The 16,453-nt window shown below is 39.8% G+C and overlaps 2 protein-coding genes and 1 non-coding gene across 7 annotated transcripts; 1 reads left to right on the plus strand and 2 right to left on the minus strand.

Annotated features, from left to right (window-relative positions):
- The first annotated feature begins 1,333 nt into the window (after positions 1–1,333).
- On the plus strand, positions 1,334–8,038 carry mospd1 (motile sperm domain containing 1). Of its 2 annotated transcripts, XM_043257405.1 has the most exons (6): positions 1,334–1,488; positions 3,966–4,245; positions 4,324–4,399; positions 4,483–4,715; positions 5,307–5,468; positions 5,551–8,038. In XM_043257405.1, exons 2-6 carry the CDS (start codon positions 4,092–4,094, stop codon positions 5,580–5,582), a joined length of 657 nt encoding a protein of 218 aa, XP_043113340.1. In that variant the 5' UTR covers positions 1,334–1,488; positions 3,966–4,091; the 3' UTR covers positions 5,583–8,038. The 2 variants fall into 2 exon arrangements, with proteins under 2 accessions (XP_043113340.1, XP_043113341.1); XM_043257406.1 differs by lacking the exon at positions 5,307–5,468.
- On the minus strand, positions 6,751–12,994 carry pabir2 (PABIR family member 2). Of its 4 annotated transcripts, none has more exons than XM_043257403.1 (10): positions 12,030–12,994; positions 10,971–11,046; positions 10,837–10,890; positions 10,543–10,586; positions 10,239–10,293; positions 9,535–9,636; positions 9,359–9,444; positions 9,158–9,222; positions 8,981–9,077; positions 6,751–8,630 (listed from the first exon to the last, which is right to left on the minus strand). In XM_043257403.1, exons 1-10 carry the CDS (start codon positions 12,152–12,154, stop codon positions 8,495–8,497), a joined length of 840 nt encoding a protein of 279 aa, XP_043113338.1. In that variant the 5' UTR covers positions 12,155–12,994; the 3' UTR covers positions 6,751–8,494. The 4 variants fall into 4 exon arrangements, with proteins under 4 accessions (XP_043113338.1, XP_043113339.1, XP_043113336.1 ...); XM_043257404.1 differs by having other exon boundaries at positions 9,158–9,219; positions 12,030–12,986; XM_043257401.1 differs by having other exon boundaries at positions 6,751–8,633; positions 12,030–12,983.
- LOC122358308 lies at positions 9,723–9,878 on the minus strand. The gene has a single exon (XR_006252593.1). It is a non-coding gene; the product is annotated as a small nucleolar RNA U109 (small nucleolar RNA).
- Positions 12,995–16,453: the final 3,459 nt, after the last annotated feature.

Here is a 16,453-nt window from a genome sequence, read left to right on the forward strand (position 1 = left end):
TGTGTGATTTTTATAATAATCGTGCCTGCCCCTGACCGCGAAGAAATCCATCCTCGTCCGCTTTCCCCTCCTCTTGTTTATCTCCTCCGAGAGGCTACAGGCAAGCGCCATGTTAATACAGCAGCCCGCCTGAGACCGTGACACGGGCGCGGGAGGAAAAGCGGCGTTGTCGGTCGCTGGCTCCTCCTAAACCGCGCTCCCCGGTTTCCTGCACATGCCCTTTGAATTTGTGAATGTCAGTCAGAAAGGGACGTACCTGCCAGGCAGCCCTGTTCAGTTAAAATCCCATTCACTGAATGCACAGGCGTATTTACCCTGCGCGAAAGCTAGCCCCTGTAGCTAATACTACAAGGTGTTTTAATATCCTGTGAGCAAGTGCCGATCACACAGCGCCCTGTATTAAAATCGAATCAGCCGCATTTTTACATAACACCAGCTTTTCAGCATATTCTTATTTAACCACATGGTTTGCGTTTATTATAGCAGTCGGTATACTGGTTCACAACAAAGGACGCATTTTTAAAGTGCATCCGTCAGTATTGTTCATTCATGAACTGGACGTGTCCCTTGAGATAGGTTTTTTTTATACATAAAGGTCGTCGCGTTGTTCTTCCTGTTTTCGTTTCTTTGCAGTCTTTTTTTTGTAATGCAAAATGTTCCTTAAATTTGGTCGTTGTGCAAATGTTTTGATTATGGGTTGTGCCCTGAAAAGGCGGCGGTGGGTAGATGTCGTCTGAATGAGCGTCCGTTTTAAAGGGCGTGCAGGTTTCTTTAGGATGAGTTGTTTACTTAAATAAACTTTATAGGCAACGTATTTAGTGCGTGTCGTGTTGTCAGATGTTAAGTTTGGCTCACTGGTGTAAAGTATGTTATTTACTGATTTCCTGTGCTTTCGTCTGCTAACATCTACAGAAAACAATGTTTTTGTTTTAACGAAATGCTTCCTTTGAGCTTTGCTTTTAAACCTTAAAGGGCCAGTTTACCTAAAAATACAAATTCTGTCACACGGCTAAAGTCACCGGTTTAAACAAAAAAACTAAACGGTGACTGAGTTCGTTAGCCTCTGTAATATTCTGCCCAGCTTCTCTCTTGTTTATCCAGCATTACTTTTCCGTAGAATAATTAAAGCGACACAGGTTAAAGAACAACATGGGCGAGTAATGCAAGGATTTTTATTTTAGGGTGAACTGTCCCTTTAAGATTTTTCATAACGGGAAAACGGTCAGCGAAACTGTAGTTAAGATTTAGACGTATAAAACTAAAGACGAACTTCATTTATCCCTCTGAAAACATTTCCAGAGATAAAAAAATACTATATCAGAAAGTACATTTGCGAAACTCAATGACGTCAGAGAGGACTCTGGCGGAGTTCCTGAAGCCCTCCAGTATCCCAGCATTCAACGCGCGCTTGCAGCGTATTGTTGACAAAGAAAAAGAAAACGGGGTGGGATTTGAAATAAATATCGTTAAACGGTAAACGGGAGTGAGGTAAACGCATACATTTATCAACTGTTTTCGATATATCTTATTCTTTAAATAATGTAATTAATTAACGTAGCATTAAACGCTGTGTTATCTCGATTTTACCATATTGTTATGCTAGCATGATAATATGTTAACCGTACCAGCAATACGTCAACATCCAGTACATTTAGTGAACAATACTAAACATCACGTCTATTTAATTATTCCAGTCAGTATCAGTATTTGCAAGCGGGACGTCTTATTAAATGGTCGGTTTGTGGAGAACTGAAATGACAGCGTTTGCTAATCACATATCACCCAGATACTGATATCTTTCTTAAATTCTGTTTAACATCAGACATCCAGATGCATGTAAGCAATATTTGACATCACACGATTTGCAGGCGCAAACTGACGCTGTAATGTTTGGGTTTATTACATTATGAATGCTGTATTAAATATAGCGATCTTCCTGCTAATAGTCAGCAAAACACAATAGCCTTCAAGAGGACAAAAGGTCTGTCGGGACGTTATCCGATACATTCTCTAGCTAGACATCAACCGTTCTCCGGGATCTGAGTATCTTATTATACAGAGAATACTTAAAGGGCGTTCATTATTTAGTTGGATGTTTGTTACGCGCTTGTTGGGTGTATTTATGTGATATTAGCAAAAGCCTGTTAAATTCATCTGTGGGCTGATATTTGAGAGCAGACACTCGTGTATCTGCCAGCTGTCATGCCGTGTCATTGACCTCACACGTATGATGTTAGAGTTTGATGTTATTTATTTATTGCTTTAGCTCGTATTGCGAAATCCTTGCGTTTCAGGCGAATTCAGTAAACACGGTCACATGACTAGCCACGTGGAGACAGGAGCTTGTTTTTGTACTTGGCCATCATCCATTAGTCATATTGCATTTTCAGCATTATCAGATGATATTGACGCATACCTTGCATTTTCCTTTGGCTTTCCTTGTATTTACATGCATATCTAGATTTTTTTATATAAACAACAGCTTTTTAGATATTTGTGTTTCATTGGGTTTAATGAAGCATGCATCTATTATTCTCACACCAAAAACAAGCCAGAGAGAAACTTTGTTACTGTAATGTGTAATTTATTTAAATATCCTGTTGCAGTAGTTCTCAGCTGCTTTTGATTTATGACACATTTTGTCAAGTTGCCCAGCACTGTACAAGTTGTTTATTGTACAAAAAGTACTTTGGCTGAAACATTGAGATTTATTCATATTGCAGTGAACTCCACACGCATGACAATATGATATAACAGTATGGTACAGTAATTATCAGCGGCGCACATTGATTTAGATAATCAGTCAAATGATTATGAATTCTGATTGTCTAAATAACAGCTGATCATTAACGTTGTTTACCTCACTATTCCCCAAATAAATCTGTTGTTACTTAGACGTATGCATGCTGTCAGATGCAATTTAAACCTCCTGTTGCGTTAGGCAGCAGCTGGTTTTGTTTTAGGATTCAGATTTTATGTCAATTTGCCTAGCATCGTATCAAAGTTGTATATTGTACAAAAAATGTCTTTCGGATCAAATATTGACATGTTACCACAAACTGCATGAGCTTAACAATGTGATAAATTATTAACATGACACATGAAATAGGATAATGATTGATCATTTTAGTTTGTAAACAGTAGAAAATTGGGTTTTTTTGTACTTGAGTGCTTGTTAAACAGTCTGTTCTTGTTGCTGTCTATCTGGTTTGGCTTATACCAAGTTGACAGATAAATATTTGCCAAAAATAGATTTACAGTTTGATAGAATGCACAGCCTTTGACGTCAAGACCGATAGAAGGAAGTGTTTTCTCCTCCTTTTTGTTATCTTAGTCATGCACAATTATATAGTTAGTTGCGTTTCATTATGCAAATTTAGCTTTTACCCATCTGCATCAATTATTTTTTTGGTGTAGACCCGCTATTTGAGTATCACCGTGTCTTTGAAAGAAGTCTCTTTTGAAAGAAGGCTGCATTTATTTGATTAAAATACAGTAAAAGCAGTAATATTGTGAAATATCATTATAACTGAAAAGTTTTGACGCAAAGCCTATTTTTCAGCATCATTGCTAAAGTCTGTAGCGTCACATGGCCCTTCAGAAATCCTTCTAATATGCTGATCAATAATATTTCTTATTATTTGACACTTTAATGGACACTTTGTGGATTTTTTTTTTGATTAATCGAAAGTTTAAAAGAACAGAATTAATTCGCAGTATACATTTTTGTTGCATTATAATAAAAAAAGTGATAGAAATTGCTATAAATACAAAATAATATCCTATTAAATTTTATAAGGTAGTGTTACATTTACACATAGTTCCTAAATGTGGTCTTTTGTCTATTTTTGATGTTCTATTTTTATTCTTATGAAAATCTTTGTTCTTTTTATTTAAAAAAATATTTGTATTTCTGCCTCCTATTGTCGGTAGTAATGAAATGGCCCCCGTCTCTGTCGTTTCAGAGGTGAACGTCATGCTGCCAAAGAGCTGAACTGGCTGCATTTAGAACTGGATCTCTGCAGCGTTTCAGCCCAGAGACGGAGTGGGAATACGATAAAGGGAGGAGGACGTGAGCTCAGCTGGAGCCAATGCAGCAGCAGAGCCGGCAGCCTGACCTAGTGGAGGGAAGCCTTCCAGTGTTTGTGTTCCCCACTGAGCTGGTGTTCTACGCAGATGAGCAGGCTTCGCACAAGCAGGTGCTCACCCTCTACAACCCTTATGAGTTTGCTCTTAAATTCAAAGGTGAGTCATACCTTTTCATTTTGCCAACCGCAGAGTTGCAGTTGTCCTTCCTTTCTTAACTGCTTGTTGTTCTATCAGTTTTGTGCACAGCGCCAAACAAGTACGCCGTGGTGGATGCCACTGGTGCTGTTAAACCGCAATGTTGTGTGGATATGTAAGTTCCCAGCGGTTGCGCTTGAAATATTCTAAGCAGAAAAGTGCTTCAGCCTTTCACAGTCTTCCATTTTGGCCGAACAGCGTGATCCGGCACCGGGACGTGCGGGCCTGTCATTACGGGGTGATCGATAAGTTCCGGCTGCAGGTGTCTGAGCAGAGTCAGAGGAAGGCTTTGGGCAGGAAGGAAGTGATGGCCACTCTGCTGCCCTCCGCCGCTCAGGAGCAGCCCCAGGTCCGGCCCCAGGAAGAGGAGCGCAGGATGAAGGAGCAGCTTGCTGACAGAGTGTTCTTTGAGCAGACTGCATTCCAGACAGGTGCGTTTTATCTTCTTAATTCCTGCTGGTGTTGTCACGGTAACATTTCTGTATTCGTGGTACCAGTGAAAATCCGCAGTTCTTGCCGATTTCGGTACAGAAGCGACATGCTAAAAACATTTGTGAATAAATAATAAAGTCAAAAATCAATTCCGCTGTTTACTTATTTAAAATTGTGTTTCAAGTTTAAAAATATTGTGATTATTTCTAAGCTAAAATGCATGCAGACAGATAACGTTTTTAATTTTCAAGAATTAAAAGGAAAACGAATATGTCTGTTTTTATAATTTTTTTCACTTTTACTTTTTTCGAAATTTTTAGTTTCACAAAAATACAGCAAAAAACATGAAGCTTTATTACTGGTGTGACTAACTCATAAATTCATAAATGCACCTTTGCTTGAAAGTAACTGCATACAGTGTGAAAAACTGATACTGATAGATGGCTGCTAGCTTTGAGTCTTTCTGAGCTCTATTAAAGCTGTTGCTCCTTTTCCCACTAGGTGGAGGCAGAGAGCTGTATCATTTTTATTGGTCGGCGGTTCGCTTTCATTTTAAATCATCTGCTTCTTCCTTTTCTGTGTTTGCACAGAGAGCCGGACAGCGTCTGGGGGCCCCAGCCTCCTCACTGTCCTTTTAGGCCTAGTGTGTATGGCGGCCCTTATGCTCCCAACTTTGGGAGAGCAGGAATCCACAGTGCCTGTCTACCTCCACTTAAGTGTTAACAAGAAACTTGTAGCTGCTTATGTTTTAGGTGGGTCAAAAAAAAAGCACCATACTGCAAATATATAGCACCTTGTGCACTTCGTCATGATCTGTTTCCCCATCTCGCGCAGGTCTTCTTACAATGGTTATTCTCCGCACTTGAAGTGCTCTTGGAAACAGTCTCGCTGAAAGGAACTTAAACGATAAAGAGGGGAGATACGGACATTAACACAACCAGGAGGGTTGTGAGGATGGAGGGGGAAGCACGTCTGAGAATCTCCCTATAAACAGGAACTAACTTCTTAAATGATCACAAACTCAATGAAGACACAAAGATCCACGGGCGAGGGGAGGGGAGAGCTCTGTGTTTACAGGCCGAACACTGACCGAGCTGGTATTGAATCCGGCCTACTATGTTAAGTGGGAGGGGGTGTAGAGGAACATGAATACATTAAATTAAATGTTGTTATACGTCATATTCAGTGTCTGTGGCTTTTTGCTGCTTTTTTTCCAAGACTGAAAATAGCTTTTATGCTCCGATGTTTGTCTAACGCTTATATCTTGTGCCCAGTAATCTCTATAGATGCCACATCAAATAAAGAAACTGATTGTTAAAAGCATTTCCTAATCCCACCTTCATGTTCAAAAGTATTATTAGTTTCTTATCATAGTTATCGCTCATCTTAAGTGCGTTTTTACTGTTTGTTTCAAATACAACAGACTAAAGAACAAGTTTAAAATACTAATGGATTATACCACTCTCTCTAGAAGCCTTTTTAACTAGATTTTTATATTAACCACGTTAACATAACGCGTGGTTTGGGATAATTTACATATTCAGCAAGGATACATTATCTTGATCAAAAGTGACAGATGCAACAATTAAAGTTTAAAAGATTTCCATGTCAAATAAACGCTGTCCTCTGCATTTCCATTCACCAAAAGAGCAGCACAACTGTTTTCAATATTGATATGAAATGTTTCGCAAGGAGCAAACCATTTTTGAAGAATCATGTGACACTGGAGTAATGGCAACAGAAATAACATTCAAAATCTATTGAGTAAACAGTGATTCTCAATTTAATTATAATTGCCATTTCTGCTGTTTTTGATCAAATTAATGCAGACTTTCAAAAACAAATATTTAACTACATTCAAAGATAACTGGAAATGCATCAGTCTGTGAAAAGCATCCACTGTAAAGCAGAAATATTCATTATGACTATAAATGAAGTACACTGACAAAGAGATGGAGTAAATTAGTGTGTTTTTGAAGATAACAACCAGACTGCTGACAAGTGAGACTGATATCACAAGACAAGGCAACAAAATAACTGGACAAATAATTTATTTCAGACATCAGGAAGTCTCTGATACGATGGGAACAATATTTGTTCAGAGAGCACAACTACACGTCCTCATGACAGCACTCAGGTCCTCCTCGACAGAGTTCATGTGCGCAGGCTTTAAAAGTACTGCACGAGGCGATAGGACAGAGTAAAATCATTAAATAAAGAATTTGATACGTCCACAGGACAAAAAACAAAACCAGCAAAGCAAACTACAAATACACTTCACCCATCACTACAGGACAGAATCTGGATCTACATGACCCACTTACTGTATTTGTTTGCAAAGACATTCAGGAAAAAAAAAAAAAAAAAAATTACACTGCGGTGTCTCACTTTTACGTGAAAAACCCTCACTCTTTCAATTCACTTAAATGGAGAAAAAAAAAAAAAGGGATTTTTACAATCACTTCCTTGCACAGAAAAATGAATTTATGATACATCATATCATGCTTGAGGAAATAAAGCGATTTCTTGTAAGGAAATTTAGAAAACCATTTACAAAAGAAAATACTATTTTCTAAAGTAACTACACCCCCAAACAAAAGACCTCCTACAATTACTGTTGTACATTTCTCTTATATACAAATTTAATGGCACACCATTTCAGTCTCAGTAGATTAAATTTAAAACTCCACAAAACATTTTTGATGAGAGGATTTCGTTTGTTTGCACTTCTGCCTGACTGTTAACAGCCTTTGAAAACACTGAAAATAATTTTAACTGCACCTGTAGAGCACACTCTCCTCCAAATCCTTCCCGAATAACAAACGGGGCAAAGCCACTGTGTGAAAAGCAAAAAAAACATACAATGGACATCATTCATCTCAGCCCAGATGTTTTGCTCAGTTCTCCGACAACACGGCTGTACGCATGTCTTTAGGTTGACAAACATCAGCGCAGGCAGTTTAGTTTCTCTGTAGTGTTCAAATCGAGGGTTTAATGGTTACCAACAGCTGCAATATTAAATCCCATCTGCAGTAGTTGTGCATAGCAACCATTAATATCATCCGAACAGAGAATGAAGTGCCAAGCTCTGAGAGAAGAAAAAACAAAAACACGTTTCCTCCACCTACTAAGAAAAGGCCATTCCTGAAAAACTATACGAAAAATTCAGACCAAAGCCCAAAATGAAATTCTGCCCCTTTAAAGTGCAGTTGCACCGCTAAACTCCAGAAGAGGCGGCTGTCAGTTTGCCGGTCGACCATGTTTTGCCACAAATGTTATGTACATACTTACATACAAATAAAAGCAAAAAAAAAAAAAAAAATAAGTTAAATTCTGACACACACACACAAAATACCGCTTGGCAAGCTGAGATTGGAAATCAAAGAACGTGCCTGTAGTTGTTCTCGGTTTTCTTTTCAAAGCGTTATCAAAAAAAGGCCAAAAAAAAAAGAAAGAAAAAAAAAGATAATTGCCCCATTAGGGAACAAAAAAATATCCACGATCCTCCTCTGTGATGTCCTTCGCTTTGATAGAGATCTATACACCATGTTTTACATCTATTTATAGCAGCTGATGCAAAAAAAACATCCAGTCTCTCCATGCCCTTAGGGTCTTGTTCCACAAGGAAAACTCCCGCACCTCGCTTTAAAATGTAACGTAACAGGACGACTCGGGAGAAGAGAGAAAGACATTTTGGGAAGGCATTGAGAACAAAAGTAATAAAATGAGAGGACCAGGGCCTGAGAAGCGGCCCAGTCCTCCAGTGATGTTCAGCGGATCACTTTGGGGAGAGGTCCTGAAGCGGCGTGAGGGGCGAGTTACTGGAGGAGGGGGACACTCCTTCCATCTTGGCAGGAGAGTCCGAGGACGAGCCGACGCTACTGAGACTCCCGTCCAGAAGATCTGGAGACAGACTGCTGGAGAGACACAAACAGAAAGCATGTTAAAGAGCGGCCCTTCACACGTCTATATTCTAGTAGATGACACTTGATACAATGCAGACAGAAGTATACTTTGGGCTTCGTGAACAGAGCCTGTCCAAGATGCTGAAAACATGAAAAATGTGTCGCAAGTGTGTAAATGAACAGAATGCTGCGCTTCACTGAGGTTCAGATTAATTGACATTATACCACGGTTTAGTTATTTTGGACCGTATTAGTAGACTGATTAAAGACAGATGGAAAGTGTATAACCCACAAACATCCAAGTACACTTACACTTTACATATATTATATTTAAACTTTAAATGAGTGTGAAAACCCACCAGTTGTTAATTTCAGGTAAGTGGGACACCTCTGTGGACAGCATGTTGGTGGTTCCCTGAAAGAGTCTCTTGGGCTGGCTTTCCGTCTCCATTTCACCTGAGAATCCAGCAAAAGATTTGACTTTAGGCATCCCAATCGTAACAACATTACAAAAAGTGTCACGAGTGCTCCCTTACTTTTGCGTTTGAGAGGGCCCAGAATACCAGGCCTGATGCAGTTGATCGGGCTCTGACTCCTCCTGCTGGGCAAACGTTTGATGAGAGCGACATCAGCAACTCAACTTGATATCCTACACTACAGTACCCTAACTTATACTATTGTGTCTAATGTCAGGAGAAAACCTCCCTACAGTGGAGGGATGCCTGAACCGAACTTACCTAAAGCGGCGTGTTGGGCTGGGAACGGGGCTGGGCGTCAATCCGTTACTGGTCACCAGGATTTGAAGAGACGGAGAGAAACACTGCTGCTCAATGAAAAGAGAGAAGTGAGCCAAGGCAGAAAACCTTAAAATGGCAACAACAGCACATTTAAAAAATAAAAATGGAAAAGATACCTTCTTTCCAATCCCTCTGGTGGGCGAAGGAGCAGGAGACACAGGCACAAAATCAATCCGCTTCGGGGATGACGATGAAGATTTCTCAAGGTCATTATCACTCTAGAATCAATGAACAACCATATTAGACATCCCTTAACCAATATGGCAGCATTATTACTACCAATTACCCACTTGATTATTAAAAGCAATGTTGGAGTATTATACTACCAAAACCAGTCTGTTCTTGAGAGACTGGTGGCCCTGTTAACTCCATGAGCTTTTTTCTAGCATGCTTCCATTTTGTCTTCCACAATCCCATCGACAGGGGAAAGAGGAAGTGTAGCAACAGCTACCGCATGCATCATTACTTTGAGTGAGAACACCGTCTCAGTTCTTGTTACAATTGCGATAATACTATTGTTAATACTTTTTCCAGAAAGCACAAATGTGATCAAAAACAGTAACTGTAAATGCATTTATAAAAATGTTACAAAAGATTTCTTAAGTGACAAAAAAAAAAAAAAACCCAAACACACTTGAGTGGTTCTTGAGTGACACTGACAACTTGAGTAATGAAACTTGAGAAATTCAGCTTTGCCATATATTAAAATTAAAAAGATTTTGAAAACTTCACACTCTGTTTTTAAATTCAATTATTGAACCAATAAAGCTCTCATAAAATCATTTGAACCACATTGCATTTTATTTTTTCAGGTTCTTACCAGACTGAGACTCTCCTCCCAAGACTGGCTCATCTGCATGGCTGCCTGTACTTCTCTAGATTGATTGGAATTATGGGGAAAAAAACAAAACCGACAGGAAGAAATAGATGCATTAATAAACAGACCGTATTCAGTCCAACCAATGACCAGAGTCAAGCAGTTTAATAGAAGCCTTCATATTATTGTGTGCGGTACACACCAGGCTCTACCTGCTCATTGTTATCAACGCTGGAATCAGACAAAACCTGCTGTCAACTGATAAATGAGAAACCAGCGCCCTGGAGGTTAAAATGCACGCTCTTACCGCTCATGAGCAGTCTCACGGTTCATCACATCAACACCCTCCTCCTACAGATGAATGAGCATAATGAGCAAACATCACCTTATTGTACACATCTATAAATACATGTCGGAGTGCAATACTACCAACCAGACTGGAGAAAGACTGGTGGTTTGCAATAGCTCCAAAATGTAATTTTAGCATGTACTTTTGAGCACACATACCCATATGCACATATATACACACACACACACACACAAGTAGTGAGTCTGACATGCTATGAAAAGTCTTTTCACGGTACACTGATGCAAACTTCACCTGTTTGATCCTCTGCAGTCTTGTGCTAGGAACACGTACTGGTGAAGATGGAACCTAAAAAGCACGAAAACGCAAATAAGCAAAAAGCATTAAACCACACCAACCGGCAAATTAAGACGCAACTCTTTACTTACCACATTGGGTCGGACAACAGTAGTACTGTTTCTTCTGCTGCGGAGAACTTCTCTCTGGAACACCTGAGAAGCGTCGCTGGTGAAAGAGAAGACCTTTTCAAGACCGGCAAGCACCAAAAACTACTCATTAAAAATTTTAAGTCACAATAAAACTAAAGAAATAGTGACAGGTCCTTACTGCAATAAATCTGTGTGTGGAAAATGCAAGGCATTTTTAACTAAAATGTTACAAGGTCAAAACATGTTTTTAAAAATGCAAACAAGTATGCATTTATTGTAAATATAGTATTTAACACCGTTGCAGTACTAATGTGAGAGTTTTATACTACCAACACAGGGCCACCAGTTTCTCAAGAACAGCCTGATAAGTCAAAAGCATGTTATTCTAGCATGGCTTCAATCTCTGCCCTCTATCAGTGAGAGAGCAACCACAACAGTCATGCATGGTATCGCTCAACAAGTTTAGAAAGCTATCCAGCATGTTTAAACGACCCAAAAAAAGTATGCATTCCCGTTTTGCAAACCTATATCCTAAATGGTTCCACAAAATGTACTCACCCTCTGACCTTCCAAGATGTTAGTTCGTTTCTTCATCAGAACAAATTGAGGATTTTACAAAACCACTTGCTGATCTGCAGTGAATGTGCTAGCAAAATAAGAGCTGAAAGCATCTTAATGATGGATTTATTAGAAAAATGCACAACTGGATTAATTTTTTTATGGTTTTTAATCAACTCTCATTCTGATGGCACCCATTCACAGCAGAAGAGCCACTGAAGTTCACATGTAATGCAACATTTCACCAAATCTGTAAAACGAACCCATTCACATCTTGGGTGGCCCGAGAGCCAGCACATTTTCAGCAGATGCTCATTTTTGGGTGAAATACACCATACACCGTTCCAAAAAACTAGCTTGACAACTTTAAACTGGTTTGGCTAGTTTGAACCAATTAGACACCAGCTTAAGCTGGGTCTTTCCAAACAGGCAGCTCGAAAGACGCGTTCAATAACATCCCCAGAAATAAACAACATCACACGACGTGCGGTCAGTAGTCACCTCAGGCCGTTTATCATGGGTTCGCTGTTAGATCGTCTCAGGTGCCCATCGCTCTGAACAAGCGACGACGGGATGTCCAGATCCAGCTCCATCTTCTCTTGTGACATGATCCCTTGATTGTTCATCTTTATTGTCCTTACACGTATGCCGCAAAAAAGCACGCGGGTTGCGAAGCTACATCGTTGAAAGGCACAAAGCAGATCAATGCCGCCGTTCACTATGTGCTCATTTTGCAGCCCGTGTAGAAAGGTTGCGGCTTCTGTCGCTGTTTAGGGTCAATGTAGGTCTCGATAAATGCCTAAGGAAGCGAGCTGTGGGTTTCTGCAAACCAACATTCTGCTCGTTCGACCTGCACCGCGTTTCTTTCTAGAAAGCTCTCCGCGTTCTGGTCCAAACTTGTAGATCCAGCGACTGGTTAGCTGCGAGCTAATACGTGAAAGGGGTTTGGCCCATGCACACCATTCCTGTGCTGTTAGCTTAGCTTGTTGGCGCACAAGAACCTAAAACCGAGCCGCTCCGGTCAGATAACCACAGTTCTTGGAGTGCATGTGGAAAGGATGCATGAAAGGCAGAGATTCAAAGCGGGAAAGCAAGAAAGGTTAAACCGTAAAACCGTGAGCGCAACAATAACAAGAGCTGAAGCCACAACAATGTTCAGCTGGCCATCATCATGTTGCTAACTAGCTTTGCTGTTCGTGCTGGGCTGCTGGGCGAACGCATGTAAATCACAAGACAAGCGCGCGGCTCCTCTCCGACATCTTCTGTCTGCCAGTCAGGCGAGTCAATATCTAGTATCTGGCCGAGTTTTTAACTTAGTTGCGTCAATCGTAGGCTAGCATATTCTGTTTATCTATTTTCTGGACGCCGCAGCGCACCCACGGCTCAGCTAAGAGTCCCGCCCCTTCTGTTCCTATCGGCCTGACTGACAGCATCGCGACCCAATCAGAACACCGACGGCCGCCGGCGTGCCTTTTTGAATGGCAACCGTTCGGGGAACTAGCCAATGAGATCACACTTCCTGGAGACGTTTCCCAGGCACTTCTCATTGTACCCCAGCGCACGCGGTTTGACGCATGCGCGTTCTCTATGTTGCTTTGAAATAAGCCTAACTTTACGTTTTGGTATCGAAAGACGCTTTAAAACTTTAAATACGTAAACCACAGCTAACATTATGAATATGTAACATTTTGAATATTTAAAATGTGAAATGCTATGATAAAAAGAACAATATATGGTAGTATTGTTGTCCACTAAGTTACTTCTAAATGGTTCCTGTTTACGAATAACTAGAATGTATTAAAAACCATGTATTTATTTTTTATTGATTTTTAAATATAATAAATTGCAAAACTGTCCATACTTGCCTCAGTTTTATTCACAAGTGTGTCATTCACCTTTGACCTTGGTTGTGTTTACCTACCAAAAAATATTGGATCAAATATTATCTCCTTGTTTACAGTGTTTTACATCTGATTTGTTACAGCTTTGAAGTTTCAGAGAACAAAACATACATACATTTTCAAATTCAGCGTTTAAATCAAGGAAAATTAATTTTTGTGAACATTTTTACCCACAAACATTCAATTTGAACCGATAACATATAAAAACTCTATAAAACAACAAAAAAAGTCTTAATTTAGTCTAAACATAAATACACTTTTTACTTGTTTCTACATGCTTTAGGCCTTAGCTTCCATCTTAACACATCCTACAATATCGTGTGACGACAATCTCCCTGAACGCGATTTTGCATAAAACAGCTTTGCACAGAACAGGCCAGCAACGAGCAACACCAGAGTCACATGTTTCTTTACAGCTCACTGCGAGGCCTCTTGTCTGGCAGCAGACAATGTTTCTTTTCTTTTCTTCTAATGAGAGACACAAGATTTCGAGCCAGGCGACTGCAAGGTCATTACGCAGGTCAGGTGATGGCAACCCGGGCCGACTTCAGCAGTCGAGAATCGCCTCTGTTAATAACAACAACAACAGCAAAACTACTATATAAAGACAGATTAGTCCGTTTAAAGCTTTAGAGAGTGAAGAACTTAAATGCACGGAAATGACAACAAATGCTTGCATTGCTAAAAAAAAGAAAAAATTACATTTAGTCGTTTAGCAAGCGCTTTCATCCAAACCGTGCTCTTTTCCCTATGCATAATTTGTAAGGAAACGTTTATGAAGTTGAATTACAAGGCTAATTTAGTGAAATGCACCCCATTCAAGTCATAAACTCTGATAGCTGGCTGCTGCAAAATGCATGACAACATCCTGAGGGGATCCAGCGCGTCTAAGTAGTAAGAACGTGCCACGACGCTCGCAGCTGCACTCCTCCTCCGTTACTCTACGGGGGATGTTGTACCGCTCGCGCTCCCACAAAGCTTTGCAGGAGACCATACAATGAAATTTGGTGCGTTTTCGTTTTTTGTTTTTTTACATTTCGGCGCCATTTTCGATTGGACCCGAGGTAAGTTCGGATTTTTTGGGGAATTGTTTTTTTTTTTTTCAGGATTCCCCCCCCTCCGCGTTCTCACGCTGTCAAGTCGTGCGTCGTTCATTAATTTCCGAAGCGCCTGACCTTCCCGGGAGAGACGGAGGTGTCTGACGCGCCTCTCGGCCGCCGAGTCGCCTTCGCTGCTTTTTCGGTCTTTGTTTGAAAACGGTGCCGTAGCTGAGCGCGGAGAGGAAAGTAAAAGTATCGCACTTTAACGTAACTTGCTCTGCACGCTCGAGACGTTTCATTCTGACGCGTGTCAATCAAAAGTTCGCGTTTTTATATCGGACGTTTTGCATTTAACTCGCATTTCTCAATATATCTTCTCAGCCGACATCCTGTTTTTTTTATTATTAGTACGAAGCTGTCTATTTAGGGAACCTGTATAATCGCAACTGAGGAAACACCCCGCGGGCTGCTGATACGCACCGTTTTCGAAAGGAGGCCGGCAACTTTGGAAAATATGTATTTTGCACTTTTTAATTTTTGAACCGGTGGCTATTTCTGTTGTTATATGCAGTTGTAAAAATGCTGAGTAGGCAGCAGTGAACTACACCCTTTATGTGGCGTCCAGCTGAATGTGCGTCTCCGGAGTTTTCCTCAGCATGGCTTGTGCATGATAACTAATAATAAAAAAAAAAATCTATAACAATATTTACACGTTACATTACTGCTTTGCCTTGTCTTAAATACGTTGATGTTTTAGTATGTGTATTCAGCTTTTCTCCCCCAATGTAGCAATGTAAACGTTTTCTATAATTTCCTCAATTTATTTTAATTGCATAGACTTGTTCAGTTGTTTTTACATTTAAATATTATTTTAAGACCAAGTCAAAAACTTCTGCACACCAGACCGTGACATGTTGCTCTGAGGATATGTCTGATCATGTCTGCCTGGCGAGGACTCTTAGTTTTTGTACTTTATTAGTTGCTAACCAACAGCTGGGGTACAAACAACATACCAGCGTTTAAAATGATAAATTAACATCATATAAATGCATTTATCTTTATTTATGCAAAATGAACAGAAACTATAACGAAAGTACTTTGCAGGTTGTATATTGCGCATTTATATAGATTTATTTTTAATACAAAGTTTTATATATATATATATATATATATATATATATATATATATATATATATATATATATATATATATATATATATATATATTATATTATATTAGAGGGCATTATATATAAACTTGAGGCCTATGGTATCACTGTTGTTCCTCTCAGGCCCATCAGGGGGCGCTTGTCCTCTCAATAAACGACAACACAAAGAAATATTTACATAATTATGTAAACAGCTGCGTTGTGATAGCTGAGTTTTATATTTTTTAAAATTCTAAATATAAATATGCACATAACACTAGTTTCATGTAATGCAAGAACACTTTCGCATAAGTTAAAGCACTGAGAGAAAGGGACCGACTGACATTAACAGCTCCTCATGTTTTTTTGGCAATGCACTGGCTGCCAGAGTTTTGTTTCTCTTTGTTCCACCAGCAACATTTGAGTAACCCAGCGAAGGAGAGCCGCGGATGTGAAGGGAATGTACTATAGCAGCACATAAATACTGGAGGTGAATGTGGTGTTATCCAGTATTGCTGTTCTGCTGTAGTAAGACCTGTCAGCACTTACAGACTCCAAAGAGCCACACCAGATCCTTGGCCGAGAGCTGACCGTGCCCGTGCCTGTATGCGATGGAAAAACACTACCCGTCTGTGCTGTAGATAAACAATGCTGTCAAATAAAATCAGCGGTGAGCTAAATGATCCCATTTCATTCACCCGTGCCCTGTTTTTATTTCTAAAAATACTGTAAATGCAAGAACAAAAAAAAAAAATAAATAAAAAAATAAAAAAATCGCACGCTACCTGATAACGTGGACCGGTTTAACAACGTCAGTCATGACTTTGAAAAGAGAA

The sequence above is a fragment of the Puntigrus tetrazona genome, chromosome 14 (genome assembly GCF_018831695.1).
Source record: "Puntigrus tetrazona isolate hp1 chromosome 14, ASM1883169v1, whole genome shotgun sequence".
Classification (NCBI taxonomy): Eukaryota; Metazoa; Chordata; class Actinopteri; order Cypriniformes; family Cyprinidae; genus Puntigrus; species Puntigrus tetrazona.

Bases quoted from the DNA above. Each gene is read 5' to 3' on its own strand.
- mospd1 (XM_043257405.1), top strand. From the start codon at position 4,092: ATGCAGCAGCAGAGCCGGCAGCCTGACCTAGTGGAGGGAAGCCTTCCA. The intron at 4,246-4,323 runs GTGAGTCATACC...TTGTTCTATCAG, and splicing joins GTTTGCTCTTAAATTCAAAG to TTTTGTGCACAGCGCCAAAC. The intron at 4,400-4,482 runs GTAAGTTCCCAG...TTGGCCGAACAG, and splicing joins CCGCAATGTTGTGTGGATAT to CGTGATCCGGCACCGGGACG.
- pabir2 (XM_043257401.1), bottom strand. From the start codon at position 12,154: ATGAACAATCAAGGGATCATGTCACAAGAGAAGATGGAGCTGGATCTG. The intron at 11,047-12,029 runs GTGACTACTGAC...CTCTTTCACCAG, and splicing joins CCCATGATAAACGGCCTGAG to CGACGCTTCTCAGGTGTTCC. The intron at 9,445-9,534 runs GTATCTTTTCCA...TTCATTGAGCAG, and splicing joins CCAGAGGGATTGGAAAGAAG to CAGTGTTTCTCTCCGTCTCT.